Source organism: Acyrthosiphon pisum, chromosome X (assembly GCF_005508785.2).
Source record: "Acyrthosiphon pisum isolate AL4f chromosome X, pea_aphid_22Mar2018_4r6ur, whole genome shotgun sequence".
Classification (NCBI taxonomy): Eukaryota; Metazoa; Arthropoda; class Insecta; order Hemiptera; family Aphididae; genus Acyrthosiphon; species Acyrthosiphon pisum.
Genome location: NC_042493.1, coordinates 6,053,911 through 6,072,317, shown reverse-complemented (window position 1 = coordinate 6,072,317; position 18,407 = coordinate 6,053,911). Strand labels below are relative to the sequence as shown.

Genomic DNA, 18,407 nt, shown 5'->3' with positions numbered 1-18,407 from the left:
AAAAATATAAATAAATAAATATTACTTTAGAACCTAAATTAAAATAATGTTTAATCGTGTAATGCTACGAGAATTATTATTAATATTATGCTGCTATATTATAATTCACGTTCATGTACCCACCTGCGTATAAGTCGCGCTCGTAATATTATTATAATCGTTGCGACGCTTAGCTGTTTTATTGACCGAGAATCCTGAATTATTAGTTGGCTAATTGTTTTAGACGCATAGTATAATTAATATTCATCACGTGGGCATTTTACGCTAGCAAGATAGGTGTGCGATACCAGCTACTACCATAGTATATACAAAGTGATTAACCAAGTATGTGCTTACCTCAGCATTATTCCTTAAACGATGATTTTTTTCGAATTCTGATTTCTAGAACTTTTAGATACCCATACTTCAAGTCCATAATATTATTTTCAAATATTTATTTATTGTACAATTTAAAGAGTGTACAGTATAACAACTTCTTTAAAAAAAATTATAATTGCAGTTTTTTCCTTAAATTGGAAAGATGACTGTTTTGAAAACATTGATTTATCTAAATCGTTGTACGAACGAGTAGTTGTTGAGTTATTTAACTTTCAAGATTTGGGGGCTTTGATCATTTGAAAAATATTTTAGTATTCATATAAATATAAATATTATATTCAGCATCTTATAGTTTACAAATATTTTCCAAGTCATTTAGTATGATAAAATATACTAGATATTATAATATTATTTTTGTAAAACCATTTTCAAGATTATTGTCCTTAGTATAATATACATTTATTAACTCAGAAATATTATCTGGTTCAAATTTCGATTAAAAATCCAAATAATTGAAAATATAGTTGAGACATAAACCCTAAATTATACTAAACTTAAAAATTCTAAATGGCAGTATTTTAATTTTAAATTAATTATTAAACACAATATTCTGGTGAGCACACTTGTGGTTAACCACTCTGTATACAGCTGTGCAGTATATACCAGTGTTTTCCAACCTTTTTGGTATGGTGACCCACAAATTTACTTTCTCTGGGTAAAAATCAAAAAAATTATGTACCTATGCCATAATATAGTTACTTTAATAATAATTTTTGTTATTAACAATTTTTTCATTTCATTTTAATACCTATAATGCAATATTGAAGAATGTGAATACCTAATTCTGTTGAATAGGTAAATAGATTATTTTGAAATTCAAATAAATTTTTTTGTTTTGTATTATTATTAGTTTACGATAGCGACCCATCATAAATAATAAATATTTTGCGAACTAATATTGGTTCGTGACCCATAAGTTGGGAAATACTGAATTATTCTATATACTATTATATTCGTAATTTATTAATACACAAACTGATTACTGAAGGTACAGTTATCCGCTGAGGCGTGGATCCGAGTTTGTTAATTTGGCGGGGGGGGGGGGGATAATCCAAGAAAATATTAATATGTAACATAATTTACTCGGAAAACAAAGAAGACCCGGTTTTTATTTTTTTTTTAAAGTAGCGAGTACGAAATTTACGTGGCCGTTTGCATTCCAAGTGGCAAAAGTCAGCGCCTTTTATTGTTGATTATAGAATAAATTAAATTATTACCCAACATTTTTGTTTTTAATGTTTACCCAACATTCAATGAATAAAAGTCATTTAAGACTAAAATGTCAAGTTTTATTTTGTTGTTTACAAAATATATTATATAGATTATTACAGTTTTTTCGTTATCCTTTACTTAGGTATGATAATATGCGTTTACTGATATTTAAATTATACTGAGTCATATAATAATATTAATGATCTGATATACGTATAATGACTTTTTCGGGATAGAATTCTAGAGGGGGCATTATATAAATTTCTACCGTTCCGCATCCTCGCACCCACGCCACTGTTTCCCCGTCACCCGCTGTCACCCACCGATCGAGGAGGGTTAATATCTCATTAAAAATGTTTTTTTTTTCGTTTCAATAAATATGAAATTCAATACGTGTATGTGCTTTATAAAACACAACGTTCAGGCGTAGCATAGCCGCCGTGAGTATAATAATAATAATAATAATATTATATGAATATATATTACATCACTTCCGGACGTACAAACCGCGTGAGAGACGCAGTAATCCGCGAATCGCGTGAAACTGTTGTAGACCTCACCGAGAGCGTTGTCCAGTGTTTTTGACTGCATACGGTCACAGAGGTCTTATACCGAGTTATCGATTTGTTGTCATCCACGCGGCCTCGCAATTATTGGTGTCTGGGTCAATATCAGCGTGTCGATATATCGATCGGTTACGAATTGTGTAGGGACGACGACAATAACAACATTAATTATAATTTTTTTTTTTATTCCGATACGAATGTAGCACGACGTACTATTATTATAGAGGAGTTTCTACTGTGCACATTTATATTTAGGTTTAAACTGCGAATAAAATCCTCCCCCCACCCATGTTTTTTTAGTAAAACAAACCAATAAGGCACAAACACTTGATAATATTACCAGTAGATACAATATTTAATTTTTCAATTAGGGGTAACAGAAATTTTAACCCACCCTGTCCACCGCGCTAGAATCACCACACCCAAATTTCGAATAATGTTTATATTTTGAATGCATGTGCGTATTGTAGCTGATTTAAACATCGAAGAACAACCACGTTATACGCGTTATACCACAGATGATAATAATATACTCAGCTCATCATCATTCAATATTTATATCAACTCAATATTGACAATAGGGTCCCATGTCGTGAGTTGATCTTACGAAAAGTAAATTTTGCCACAATGAGCATATTTTATGTTAATATAAACATAAATAACACAACTATGTAAGACGATTTCTTAAGATGTGGTAATGCAACGTATATTGTGTACAGTAAAGTTTCCCTGTGCAAACATATAATATATGTAGTCGGTCGTTACCGTTGTGTTAGCCTTAAGCAAACGTATTTTGTGCGAGTTAATGCTGCACTTTTATATGACGCTCTATTAGTTTTATACTTTTATGTAATGTATAAAGTGGATTTAAAGAATTTTCTACAAGATCAACATTATTATGCGAACAGACTTGCAAAAAAAAAAAAAATGTCTGGCCGATTTAAAACATAATTTAACTTGCCGTAATCCAATTAAATTTGAAAACAGATCTATACATTTTTTTTCTCATTTTTACAAATTGTGTGAAGTAACCCTATGGATGATTATTGTAAGTATTTATTAAAACATTTGAATATTTAAACTTAATATTCTACTTGAATTGATATAGGATATTAGAAATCTAAATATTTCTATTTCACTTTCAATATTTTCTTTATACTTCTATACGTATTCTTCTCATATGCAATTTATAACATAAGTGACCTAATTAGAATTTGAAAAGGTAAAAGGTATGGTAAATAAATTAGTTCATGAATTTATAACTTAATTTTGTCAACATCGAAAATATAAAGGGTCGTAAAATGACCTTATATTGAAATTAGAGCATCGAATAACAATTTGTAGAAACTAACTTTGTACTTACAATTTTTTTATATTTTATCTTTTTATATTTATTTGCTATTCATTATAATATATATTTAATTTAAAAACTGTACTAAATATTCTAAGCAATAATTACATTTATTTCATTTTCCCTCATTAAAATGAAATTAAGGAATTAAATTTATTACGCTGAGATGGTTGGAAACACTTTAGTTACATATTATGTTAGACAACTAAATTCGTAATAAATTATGTAATAGTGTTTAGGATGCTGAAAAATTGAAAAAAATTGTACCTTTAACAAATATTATAAAACTTATTATTTTCAAAACATTTTTTTGAAGATAAAATGAAAAAGAAAATGAAATAAATGAGTTTTAGGACGTACATAAGTTATACAACAATTGAAACACTCATAACTTTATACATTGTACAATAAATATGGATTAATATGTTTATGACAGATAATTCTATGCTGTCAGGTACAGAGACATTTCCACCTTAAATTTCAAGAAAATGTATATTAGGTAATGTAGAAGAAACAGCCAGCGGATTGTGTTGAAGTTGTCTTGTAATTCGGTTTACTAGGACAAATTACCAAGGCTGGGCAAGTTAATGATTTTTTTTAACTCAGTTAAGTTAAATTAATATGCACCAATAACAAAAAGTTAAAAGTTAAAAGTTAATTTAACTATAGGTTAACTCAGTTAAGTTAAAAGTTAATACACACTTTTTGTTAACTTTTTATTCAGTTAAAAAAAAGTTAATTTGTTTATACAACGCTAACATACTTAATTTTTTCAAACCCAAAACTAAATTATAGACTATAGTGTTTATATTTTATACAGTGTTTCCATATTAGTTAAATTCGAATTATATACATTTTTTACTTTAAACAATTCACGGTAAATATTTTTTGACATGAAAACGAAATAAACTGAAGTAGTGAAATATGATAAAATTAAAACAAAATAAATTAACTTAACTTACTTCTTGAAATGAAAAATTAACTCGTTAATTTCACGTTAATTAAAAAAGAAATTTAGTAGTTAAGTTAATGAAAAGCCAAAATTAACTAGTTAATGCCATGCCTTGCAAATTACCTATCTACTGCCCAAAACAATTTATTTTAATATTTAATTTATCATAAATAAATCAATAACAGAATGTCTTTTAAAAATTGACTTCTCAAAAAAGTTTCCAAAATTTAAAATTTAAACTTATTTATAACTTACAACTAGACGTGTAAACGTTTTATTAAAATCGATATTTGTTGGAGATTTTTGAATTCTTTAGTACCTACCCGTTTGTGACCAAGTTAAAATGAATAAAATATTATATATTTTAATCTGGAAAAGCTATGCAAATAGTATTTACACGGAACCCTAATTTAAACAAGAGTCGAAAAGTTATTATTTCACGCAATAGCAATTTGTTTGTAATGAAATGACGTTGAAAACTTCATTCCATTCAAATGAATAATAATTACAGAATGAGAGGTTTCCATATTATTATAATCTCTACGCCAAACAGTATGGTTATGCTTTATCATCCAAAACAAATGCAAACTTTGAAAGTCAATAATTTAGACATGTATACCACGTGATTCACTAATTATAGAAATCATTTCCATAATTATTAATTAGAAAACTTATTTAATTTAAAACTAAAATGATATTATGATTTTGTTAAAAAAAAGTATTTCAATAATAGCATTGTCAAAACCACAATATTGAAATAGTATTAAAAACAATTATCTTGTTAACTAAATGATTAGATGTAAAACTATATGTATGTTTTAAATCACGGCTATATTTTATTAGCAGTTACTATTATTTTTTTTATTAGGAATTTCCATAAAATAAATAATATAGGTAATGGATAGGTAATGAAATAAACTTGAAATAGGCAGCATAATAAATTGAAAAATAACTATGTCCTAAATATATCATTATAATTTCTTATTGGCGAACACATCACTGCTGCACTCGGCTTATTGAAAGTTCATAAAATGTATACAAAACATAATCTATAATATGAAGAATTATAAAATAGCATTAGGTAATTATATACTTATTAACTGGTATTTACGATGATATTGTTAACGTATTAACGTAATACCTATCATGGAACACGGAATTAATAGGTACGTACTCAATCATATTTTAAACCTATAAGAATCTGATTAAAACATAATCCTAGTAATCATTAAGAAACAGATTTTCGTACTTTTTAAATTATCTAAGCAATCAAAATGTAAGCCGATTGAATTATTTGTGACTAATTGTGTGTATTATGATATTATGTTTACCTATAGGTATTGAATGATTTCTAAATTTGACCAACAAATAGTCTTTGATTATGTTATATAGAGTACCTACAGCATCAGATTACTACTAAAAGCATATTATAGTAAATTGAGACATTGTACAGAAGTTACCTACACAACATTTTGGATTTTAGATTAACGTCGTATTATCTTACTTATTGATTTATAACTTTTACATTATATTATTTTGGTTTAATGCACTAAATTGTTCTTTTGAATTATGGGGAATAATTATGTATCAAAATACGAAAGAAAATAAATTGGAATTGAAAAAAAAAATGTTTTATGACAAAGAAACCACGGTAAGTACACAAATGTCAGACTTTCAGTTGACGTTCTATGTCTTCGAATAAATTCAACATAGTACCTACACATATTCAGAAACGTCATGCCATTATAATATTGTGACATTAAGAAGTTTCACTTTTTATAGGTAATAAAAAATAAATTGATAAACTCCATGTCAATGTTTTTGTGTGTTTTTCTCTTCTTTTGAATTGAATATTGTATTCATTCAAATCATGAGTATAATTAACGTTGTTAGAGTTTTCAAAATGAATAAAAAAAAACCTTTTCGATAACTTTACGTTCCGTGAAGTATATGTATTCCCCTATACGTATTTTGTCATTTGGTGTCATCATTCACTTCACTCCCTTCTAAAAAGCGATGACGTCATTTTAACAGTCCCTTTTCATATAACATGGGGGTGATGTTCTTGATGTTCGAGCGTTTGTGGTGTTGCCAACGGCGACTTTGATAATACAGACGCAGGTCACTGTCCCCGTGCGTTTTTCTCCTCGCAATAATGTTTAGGTTTCACCGCGTTTCTAATGTATATATTTTTATTCTTCTCATTTTTTAATAATTTTTATGCAAAACGATCCGGACATTAGCGTTATCGTGGTGAAGTTGAACTGAATATTAACTGTAGGTATAATAGGTATAGTGTACAACTCTAAACAGTATACTTTTTTTTTCTACCAACGAGCGCCTACGCTTTTGCGCGATTTAAGAACATAATAATATTAATTAACTTAATTAAATTGATTTACTATAATTCTCAAAATGTCTACATATAGCTTAACTCCATATTATTCTAAGAATTGAGTGTAAATAATAATTAGTGTCCTGCAGGCTGCAGCATGGTTGGAGCACGGATTTCAATTATTCAAACACGCTTTTATGTAATATTATATGAGCATAACACCTAAAATAATAATACATCCAAAAATATGTACAAAGAGGAGATCCTTATGGCCCTATTTTACATGCCTTCCAAATTTGGTGTGACAAAAATGGTTGGTATTATATTGGTTCTTCCATCACGATCCTCATAATTTTTGTCACACAAAATTTGGAAGAGCCTGTATACAATATTTATTTATATATCTATTATATGTGTTTTATGTAGGCATAATGAAGATGATTACTGTTGAAAACCTTCGAGAGTTATGAAATAATTGAACGTATTGAGTATTATAAACACGAGTCAAACCTGTATACGCGCCCTAATTAAATAACTTTCAGTCTGATATAATTAGAAATTGTATTGAAAACTATTTTAATTAGATAGATACTTGATAATTATTATTTGTGTTCAACAAAACTGAGTAAAATTCATATCAAATAAATTGAATCATTTTAGAATATTTTTTATTGGTCTTAATAATATTATGTACCAAATGTGTAATGTACGATTTTTGAATTCTAATTATTTATAATTTTCTACATTCATTGATTTTTATTAAGCCGTAGGCATGTAACAACTAACAACTAATAATATTAAAGCAAAACGTAACTTACCTTCTAAGTCTTGACCAAGGTTAGACGAAGAATCATCTGAAAGTTTAAAACTATAAGCTATTTTCTTTTCATTTAAACAAATCATGTAAATACATAATATTATAATATTTATATAATAATATTTAAGCGATAGTGTGAATAAGATATTAAAAACCAAGCGATTTATCTGTAAAAAACATAGTTTTAAAAGCGAATAAAAACAATAAATATTATAGTACAATTAATATGAAATAAGAAAGCCAAAACAGATAAAGCAAAATAGAATTGAATAAAAATAGGTTATAGATTAGAATTTTGAGAATTAAAGGTAATTTATACTTTTTCTGAACAGAGTAAAAAAAAACACGTTTTACTTTTGTTCTTTTGGTCATATAGTTATTGAAAAATATTATTATTTTATATCAATTAAATTAAGTTATGATACTTCGTTTATAGATTTTAACCTCATAAAATCTTGAGTAGCTGGTACAAAAAAAACTGAATGGTAATTTAAAATAACAAGATAGGTATTAAGCCCATTTAAATAATATTCAATATATGCCTATTTATTCATAGTTTAATTTATTGATAATACCTAATTAGGATAATAGGTACGATGTAAAAAAATATATAATTACGTAAGTTTTTTAAACTTCTTATTAACTATATGAATTTATGAAAGTGTTACTAATGGGTGTCTGCTTTTCTCAAGATCATCACGCTATGTATGTATAAATGTTATTAAGGATACGATGTATTTTTTTTTAATAATTTTTATAAAATCTGTTTCACATCTTCTTATTGTGCCAAGTGGTATAGATTGTTGATTTCATTTAAAAATAAAAAAAAAAAAACTATATGAATTCGCATCGAAATGCAAGTATGTGATATTATAATAATAATATAGTGTCATTTTAATAGTTATTTTTTTCTAGTTTAAAATTATAAAAACAAATAATATAATATATGACAGCGTACGCCTTTATGGTTGGGTAAATATTGACTGTTTAGTGGACGAAATATTTAATTAAATTTATAAGAAAATGAAACAATCGTGATAGTTGATGTCACTATATTACACTCGTAGTTGTCAATTTTTCCTCAAGACAACATATTATAGTCCCGTTTTCTTATTCTTCTTATTTTTGAGTATAAAAAAATGGAACTGTCAATTATTTCTTAAAATATTTATAAACAATACAAGTGGATTTCGTATATGCCTTGGACATAGTTATATGTTTAGGTACTAGAGAATACATAATATACAGAATGCCCTTATATAACAATGTTAAATCAAAAAGTGTGATAGGCTTTAAGGAGAAAAATTGTTTTACAAATCTGAAATTAAAATACATATTGCTAATAATAAAAATACTAATAGTAATATCAAACAATAACAATAATAATAATAAAAATAATAATGGTTTAAATTAATCATCGGATCGGACTATGATTCAATTTCCATAACCCGAGCAAGTTTATATTCAATTGGTGCCTTTTAAATTATTATATTGTGTATAGGTATATCGTATATAGGTAAATGAACCATAATAAACATAATATAATACAAGCATTTAACACTTTTACTGTAAGATAAATAAATTCATCAGTTTTATGCATGCGAATAATTTCTACTGTCATTATAGTTATAACTAATTATTATCAATGAAATATACAAATATATCCCTAAATATCAAATGAGACGATATCAACGGATATTTTATACCAAAGTGATAAACGCATTTTTAAGGGTGGAACATATTTCATTGCGTATGGTCTATAATAAATAATAATCCGATGACCATTTTTATCTTATGTAAACCATATTATGAAGTTAGATTTGTATAGTCAATATTACATTAGTAAATTCTTAACTAACATACAATTGTATTAATTACTGTTACCTAAATTGTATGTTTTTTAGTCATCTTTGTTTTATTGGTCTAAAATTTTAAAACAATTAAAATGTAAATTACAGTATTAATACGAATTTATATAATAATTATAATATTATTGTAAATAGAGAACTCATGGGCACCTACACGAATCTGTTCAGTGGTGTCCATTATCTTTTCGAAGAAATAAAACAATAATAATGCAACGGACAAGAGTTATTTCATCGTTCGGTGAAACGAATCTAAAATAATATAATTTATAATATAAGGAATAAGGAGGTACATAGAGGTTAGTTTACTAATAGTTTTCTGTATTTTGTGTTTGTAAATTAAATCTCATAAAATATATTTATAGTATTTGACCTTTTAAAATTAGTTTTTATTCTTACCGAGGGGAAAAAAATATACATAATAAAAACATTGGTCATAAAATTTAAATTTCTTATGAAATCTGATCGGGAATTACTGTAAAGTATTTATAATGCGTTAAACGCGTTATTCATTATGATTAATTTAATATTCATTACGGTCCGAATGTTTCACATTATACTACAACGTGCATAATACGACAAAATAAAAATACACACAGTCTCTACGCGATCGTTAAGGCACGTAAATAATACACATAATATTCGAAATCCCCAAAAACCCGAAAACCAGACGACGACGACGGTCGTCCCCGATAATAGCGATATGACTTTATAACGACGTTTCGCCGATGATACCTCAATAGTTCATAGTGAAATGTGACCCGTCTCTAAACAATACCAGCTACTGTATTATTACAGCGGAACCTCGGTATGTCGAAGTATCGAAATAACCAACAAAATAATTTGACACATCGAAACTTCGAGTTACCGAGGTAATTGAAAATATGCGATCGTGACTTCAATATAATATTTTGATGTACAGAAACGTCGAGACACCGCGAGGTTCCAATGTATTATTATTATTATTATTATTACTGTTATTGTTGTCATTATGACGATGACGCGGGCGTACAGCACAATGCTTGGCGCACGGTGGAATTATAATATATTAATATCCTTCAGAGCGCACCTGTCTTAGGGTACGAAATGCGAGCAAGCACAATATTATAGTGGTGTGTGCCTATGTTATAGGTGTGTATATAATAGTTTGAGCGAGAGAGCGGGTGTGCGGGTGAGAGTGCGGGTAGGAGAGGGAGTGTGATGGAGCGAGAGGCGCCCCGGCGTGTAACGGATATACGGGAACCGCGACGATGATATTATTATTGTTGTGTTTAAATATCTTCCGGTCACGTATTGTTACACGTCTGTACATCGTGTCGATGTGTATTTAGTGTCACCCGTGAGAGTTCCGGACGTCGTCGGCGGCGGCATTATCGTCGATGTAATAACTGCCTATTATAGGTACCTATACGCCACGCGTTTTGTTTTCGGGTTTCGTAGTCGACGGTCCTGCCCCGAAATATTATATGCGTTTTCCGAACGCAACCATACACACTTTGATATGCCATATGGTCATGCGGATATAGCCAGATGGATCTGCGTTGGGGACGAGCGTATAAGGGGAAAACAGAGAGGGTAGTTTTTGAGGCTCAAGCCCCACGCGAAAATAATTTAATAGTCCTCACGATGAAATTAAAACATGAAAAAAAATTAGAGTAGTCAGCTTAAAAAAAATATGCATACATGAAGCAGTCCGTAGTGAACACATTCAAACCCACTATGTATAGGGAAAGGGTACACGGTAATATAATTACGGGCGCAATTCAATTCGCATAACATACAGTAATGTATGTTGTCGTGTGGAGAAAATAATATAATATGGTCAGCGATGTGAGGCGATTTGGAGAATCTCCGGAATGTAAGACTCGGCATTATTACGGGATGAAATTAATTTTTATAATATAATACGTATTATTAATATTAATGTTATTGTTATTTTTATTATAATTATCATCCATCCTTTATGTGCTCGCGTTTTTCGAATCCTTTATAATATAAATTACGTCTAAATTAAAAATTAAAAAGTGATACACTCGTTATAGACTTTCTAGGTATTAGAAATTCCGGTATTATATTGTCAGTATACCCGTGAGAGGAAACGAAATATTACGAGCGTACACTATATTATAGCCTGGCCCACACGTAATTCACGCAGTAAGCCGTCACGCCACTGGAGAAGTGGTGGCAAAATTTGAACCTTGACCCGGTGTTCAACCGGCCCGGATGACTGGAGCGGTGAATATCGCCACCGAAACGGGTTAAATGGTTGCTGGAAAGTTCTTATAACGTCATGTCCGATGTTGGGCTAAGCAGCAGCTGGTGTTCGCGGTCCTCGGGGTGGCGCGAAAAGCAATCATCAAGCACTCTCGTGCACTACCAGATGTTGGTGACGGCTTCAGTGCAGATGATGAATTTTCGAGGGGTGGTGAGGGGTATTGGGGGGGGGGGAGGTACAGAGAGCGTACTTATTTGGCGAGTAAAGCGATAGTGGTTAGATAATATTATATTATGCGATTAGGTAATGGAACCCGTCATAACAATATAAAATATTGTTATTGTTGTCATATCGTTATAGAAATATCAAACGACGTACTGAAACTTCCATTACAATATTATAACAAACTTCTATTTAACGAAACATTTTCTGATAAGCGAAATATTTTTGGGAACCAAACCAAATTAAAACCAAATTTATTTAATTATATTTAATGAATTTCTCTATAATACTAATTGTTTTTTGTTGCCCATGAGACTTAATAATATGGAAGTTTCGCTGTAGTGTGTGATAGGTATAATGATATGATTATATTTCGAATCGTCGAATGGGCGGAATTGGGCCGAAATTAATGAAAAAAAATGGCAATATGCGTGAAAAAAAGCATTTTCAAACGCCACACACACACGCATACACAAACACACACACACGTGCGTGGCGGCAGAAGAATAATAATAAATCGATAACCACGTGTTGTGTGCGTGTGGTGCGCAGTGGCAGCGGCGTGCGTATTATATACATAATAACAATGTCAAAAATAATAATAATTGTGCTTATTTGATTCGCGTAAATTATATTAAAATATAAATAATAAGGTATTATATAATATTGTATCGTGTGTACCGTGCATACCTGCCAAGCGGAGGGCAGACATCCTCTGGAACTCGGGTTCCTGGAGCCACTTCCACATACGGCGGAACGTCTCCCGGCCGGATTTCAGCTTGGACCAAGGCTTGGGGTTCCGGAGCAGGTCGGACAGCGTGCCCTGCGACCGGCACAGCACGCGTTGCGCGAATATCGCCTGCGGTATACTGTACCGTTTCAGTTCGGCGCTGATCCGCTGTGCCAGTTCTTTGGTGTTGATCTCCTCCATGTCGGAACCGCTGCCGTTCGACCCGGACGCCGACGACGCGTTCTGAACCAGCACCGTGGTCGTGGTCGTGATCGATTGCGTCTTGATCAGCGTGGTCTGCTGCTGTTGCAGTTGTTGCTGCTGTTGCTGTTGCTGCTGCTGTTGTTGCTGCTGCTGTTGCTGCTGTTGCTGGTGCATCATCTGCATCCTTTGCGAGTGGTCGGGCGGCGAGGGTGAGGACGTGGTGACCACGACCTCCTGGGGCTGTATGATGGGATGTATGACCAGAGACGGCGAGTGCCTGGGAGATACCACGACGCCACCGCCGCCCCGGCCAGGGTGAGGCGTGATGGTGGTTAGCCCGTTGACGTTGGACAGTGTGGTGGTTCCACCGTAGCTGGACATCGGTGGCGAGTGCAGCGAACCCGAGTTTTGGCTGAGGTCGGGGCTGTGCATGGCGTTGGACGCTCCCGACCGGCCGCCGGGCCCTATCTGCGTGTACGGCGAGTCATAGCAGCTGTTCGGCGAGGACATGCTCTTCTGCGGAGAGTTGAGGCCACCTCCACCACCGCCTCCGTTTTGACTGTACGACGCGCTTTGTGGCGATATCGGCGAGCCCTGTTGCGGTGGCATGTGGTGCATGTGTGTGGGCGAATAGTGGTTTGGCGAGTGCATACCCATCTTGTCGTACGTGTACGGGCTGTTGACCACCATGCCTAGGCCTCCGATGTTGTTCTGCATGACCGTGAACGATCCGGACACGTTGTTGGAGTGACCGTACACGAACTTGTCGGACATGGTCGATATGGGTGGCAGCGGTTGGAGAGGCGTGAGCGTGGCGTACGACGAGTTGGGGCTGTAACCGGGCGGGGACATCCTACCGTTGACCGATGTGAGAGTCTGGTAAGTGGGCTCGGGTTGTTGCTGTTGCTGCTGCTGTTGCTGCTGCTGCTGGTGATGCAGCTGAAGCACGCTGTTGTTGCCGGCCCCGGAGCCTGCTCCTCGGTGGTAGTCTTGCGACTCGATCATGCCTGCCACACTGACAGAATGCCTGGGGTTGGGGTTGAGTCTGGATGATCGATTCGCCCGGTCGTCGTCCGGGTGGTGTACGATCACAGTGATGGTGCTCTCAGGTGGTTTGGAGTCTTCGACGATGACGCCACCGCTTCCACCACCACCTCCACCACCACCGCCGCAGCCACCTCTGACCACGACCGTACCACCTACGCCGCGGCGGCTACCACCACCGTTACTCTCGACCGGCGATCGGTCTGAGTTTTGGAGATGGTGTTGCTGTTGCTGCTGTTGCTGCTGCTGCTGGAGGTGCGGATGGTGTTGGTTTTGGTGTAGGTGTTGGTGATGGTGGGCTTGGTGGTGCTGGTTCTGGTGGTGTTGCTGCTGCTGCTGCTGCTGGTGTTGATGGCCGCGATTGTTCTGATGGTGCTGCTGGTGGTGGTTGTTATGGTCGTTGTGGTCGTCGTCGTTTTCGTCATCCAAGTCGTCGTCGTCCAGGTCGTCTTCCGAGTCGTCGTCGTGCTGGACGGGCCGCGAACAACGTGCATGGCAAACGATCCTGCTGGCGGGCTGCGACCGCGGCACTCGCGTGATGCACAGTTCGCGTGTCGGTGGCGGCTCGGCGACGGGGCACGCGGACGGCCGACCGGCGTCGACGTGCGCCCGCACGTCTTGCGGCGAATCGATTGTCTCGACCACGACTTCGTTGAGCGGCGACTCTGGCGCCATGTTGTGAACGTTTTCCATCCGGCGAAGAACGTCCGCTCTTACTCGTGTGCCGGCTCCGCGTGTCTCGCACTGTTGTCGTCGCGCGCGCGCGCACACTACACTGTCCCTACCCTTTGTCCTATGTATGTGTGTGTGTGTGTGTGTGTGTGTGTGTGTAGTGTAAGTGTAGTGTGCTCTCACCACGTGTTGTACACCACGAGAGTGTGACCGCCAAAAAAAAAAAAATAACAATTGACAGCCGTCGGTGGTCGACCGGTTGTGTCGGTAAGTGCGGGCGCACACGCACTATTCGGCGGTCCACCGGTGCCGGAGGAACGACAACAACACTGGTGCGGCGTCCGAAAACATTTCGCGCGCGCTGCCTCCTACGCGGCGTGTGACGATGGTTCCGCGCGCGGCAGATGAGCGTCGTCGTCGTCGACGGTGGCGGCGTTGTCGGCGTGCGCGCGCGCCTTACCGGTGTCCTATGGGTTGCGCGCGAAATCGGCGGCGACCACTGCCGCGTACCGCTGCTACTGGAAATCCATTGGCGAAATTCATTAAGACCGATCGATGGACGCGAAAACACGATTCCGACTGGATCCGATAACAATTAACGATTCCGCAGCGGTATTGACGGCTCGGGACGGGCGCCGCAACTGCCCGCCGTCGGCGGCGACGGGTGCATGTCTCGCCACCCCGCGTTTACCTCCTCCACACACCGCCGATTTTCCGCTCTCGCGTTCGAGTCACCGTGCCCGTAACGCGAGCGTATAGGAAACACGCGCGACGACGATGACAACGACAACAACAACAAACGGCGTTCGACACGAAATATTATACTGTGTCGTTAATGTCGTGTATAGGTATTAATGTGAAAACCGCGGAAAAATCAACTACGACGTTAACCTGCACCAACGATATAGTTTATTTTATAATCGACACGAAACGCGTACGATGAGATGTCGTGTCCACGGATCGGTCGTATCGTGGTATCGAGCGCGGTTCGACCGTGACACACTCAGAAGCAGCAGTGGACGTGTACGCTCACCGACCGCTTCGATCGGCCGATGGATCGCTATTGAAGCGTAATATCGTATTTTGGATTTAGACGCGTTATCGTATTTTATTCGCGTTTGTTAAGGATTTTACGCGCGAGTATACAACTGCGTGGTGTGCATGCGGCGGAGGCGACGCGCGGACAACGTCGCGTTTCGTATTATATTATTATAATATTATACGTTGCGTTATTATTATTATTATTTTTTCCTCTACTATTTTCCGGGGGCTTTTTTCTTTTCCCCATACCGTTTTGCCACCCTCCCACCGCCGACGCCACGTCCCCTAAACAGTTCGCTCTTGCGGCGAAGCGCGCCGGGCGGCTTGGGCCGGAGTTACGCGGCACTACACGCCGAACAATATATTGATCCGTTTCGGTGGGTAATTGAGCGCCGACGAAAAACTGAGTCGGCGGATAGTCGCCTTGGATCGTGGGCGGAGAGGGGTGGCGAAACACCCTCCCGTCGACACCGGCCATACACCGACAATGGCGCGCGCACGCGCGCGCCTAAGTGCGCCGTGTATGTGGGTATACGCGTGACGGGGTGGCGGTGGTGGCGAGGGGAACACGCGCGTTCACCCTATCGCCGTGTGTGCAGCTGGACACGCGGGGCGACGGCCACACAACACACACACACACGCGCGCACAAGCACACACGACATTATAATACTCGCGCGGAGGGTTGCCGTCGTATAATATTATACACGCGAATAATATCATGCTGTGCGTGTGCGTGCGTGCGTGGTTTTGTGCGTGTGCTGGTGCAGTGGCGAGTTAGTCTAGTAATTGTTGTAGTCGTCCCTAGTCGCACGCACGCACGCCGCGAGCGCGCGATAAACATAAAATAATAATAATATTACGTGCGGCGAAAAATCGTATATATGCGCCACGATAATGTATTATATGAAATCGAAGTTCGCCAACCGATATAACGCAGCCGCCGCCTCCATCCACCCGAAGCGCGTTACGCGTGCGGGCGGCGCGCGCGTGCGCCCGTCATGCGGAGGGTGTTCGATCGATTTTTCGATTTTACGAACGCGCGAACCGCCGTTACAATAACGACCGTAATAATATCGCGGGCCCATAATAATATGCACAAGCGGCTCGCGTTATCGGTCTGCGTATTGCTATAAGATTGCTAAAAACGTCGTGCAGTTTGCTCTGTTGTGGTACTAATATTATAATATTGAAATATTGCCGCGAAAAAAAAAAAACAAACCGATAACGTGTCCGACGGAGATATGGGAGAGAATAAACGATAAATCAATCCGACGATCGATCGACTCGCGATAAATGATAATTATTGATAATAATAATAATTTATCAACGACTCCGCACCGCGGTTTCAGTGTGACATTTTGTGACATTAGACAGGACGATTTTTTAAGCATGCTCACTCCCAACTTTTCACCTTTAATATTTTATTTATTCAAATTCTGATTTTTAGAATTTTCAAGTATTGGTACCCATGAACACCATAATATTTTCAAATTTCTGATATTTATAGTAGGTAATACTTGATGAGTGTCCTGTAGCGTTACAAACTTATATTTTTCAAATGATAACCTCTTTTTTTACTGCAAATTATTTAGCGGTCGATTTTCTTTAAAATTTTGATTTATCTAAAAAATGAGTAGTTTCTGACTTATTAAAATGTTTATACTAAGGATAATAATCCTCAAAAATGGTTTTATGAAAATAAAAATTATATTATGTAATATTAGTGTAGTATTTATTATACTTGGTTTATTTTTACAAGTTACTTGTATTGATAAATCAATAATAATTATTAACTTTTTCAAATCGTCTAAGCCTATATTCATAATTTAACACAAAACTTAGGTGAGCTGCTAAAAAAATAACCCTGTTAAATATACAGTAACCGTTAAAAATTTACCGCGGTGCAACAAAAAAATTGTCATAGGGTTTCTAACGAATCTGCATCATTGCATTCAGTAGGTACCTTCCGATAACATATGACTTACTATACATTTTTACTTCTTTGTGAAATTTTAAAAAATATTTATTTTTGCAGGTTAATAACAATTTTTTACTCCGTGTGAGTAAATCAAGTGGTACCGGAAACCACGCACGGAGTAAAAATTTACACCGACAAACTTAACTTAAAATTATTGTCGGGTTTCTGACATGTTTATATAATACCATCCGCATACGCTGTACGCCTTCTTAATTGGACATGACTGACTCTAAATTTATAAACAAAAACATTTTAAAGATAGGTATTTATTTTAGCAGGTTTATAGGGGTGAGTTTTTACCCCGTGCGAGTAAACTAAGTGGTACCCTTAACCACGGGAGTGGTCATGGGGTTAATATCATCCATGGCTGGCGAAGCGGATTGTCGATCTATAACAATTTGATACACCGGCTTTTATTGTACTGTTGCACTTGATCCGTGACCCGCGGGGATCCTTTGTAAGCGCCTAAAATGTCCAAAAACGAACCAACTGCTGCGACACCAGTGGCACGAATATAGGAAAAATATTCGGGTGTGCTCAGCCCCTTTTTAAAAATACATGTGCACTACTTTGAGTAGGTATATTTCTGTAATTTTGTACAATATTTGATTTTGCATATTAAGTAACAGTAACATAATGTAACATATTATTATAGATAATAGTACCAACAAACATACCATAAATTCTATTTTTATTTTTTGAGGGAGCTTTTGTAGAATTTTGGGGGCTCAGCTTCACCCTTCCCCTCCCTAGTTTTGCCACTTTGTGACAAAGATAATAAATATGTTATAGTCGTCAATGCGATATTACTTTAAACACGTTCT

General features: G+C 36.0%; 1 protein-coding gene across 6 annotated transcripts in view; it reads right to left on the bottom strand.

The window, feature by feature from the left end:
- Positions 1–15,975, bottom strand: part of LOC100158731 (hepatocyte nuclear factor 6-like) — a 35,764-nt gene extending 19,789 nt beyond the window's left edge. Inside the window, exons 1-2 of one of the 6 annotated variants that reach the window (XM_008184550.3) lie at positions 12,595–15,975; positions 7,613–7,648 (exon numbers count right to left, since the gene is read on the bottom strand). In XM_008184550.3, the coding sequence (XP_008182772.1) occupies positions 7,613–7,648; positions 12,595–14,584 (2,026 nt within the window). In that variant the 5' untranslated portion in view covers positions 14,585–15,975. The remainder of the gene's footprint in view (positions 1–7,612; positions 7,649–12,594) is intronic. The other 5 variants (XM_003244269.4, XM_008184551.3, XM_029485879.1 and 2 more) reach the window with 5 other exon arrangements.
- Between the last annotated feature and the right edge of the window lie 2,432 nt (positions 15,976–18,407).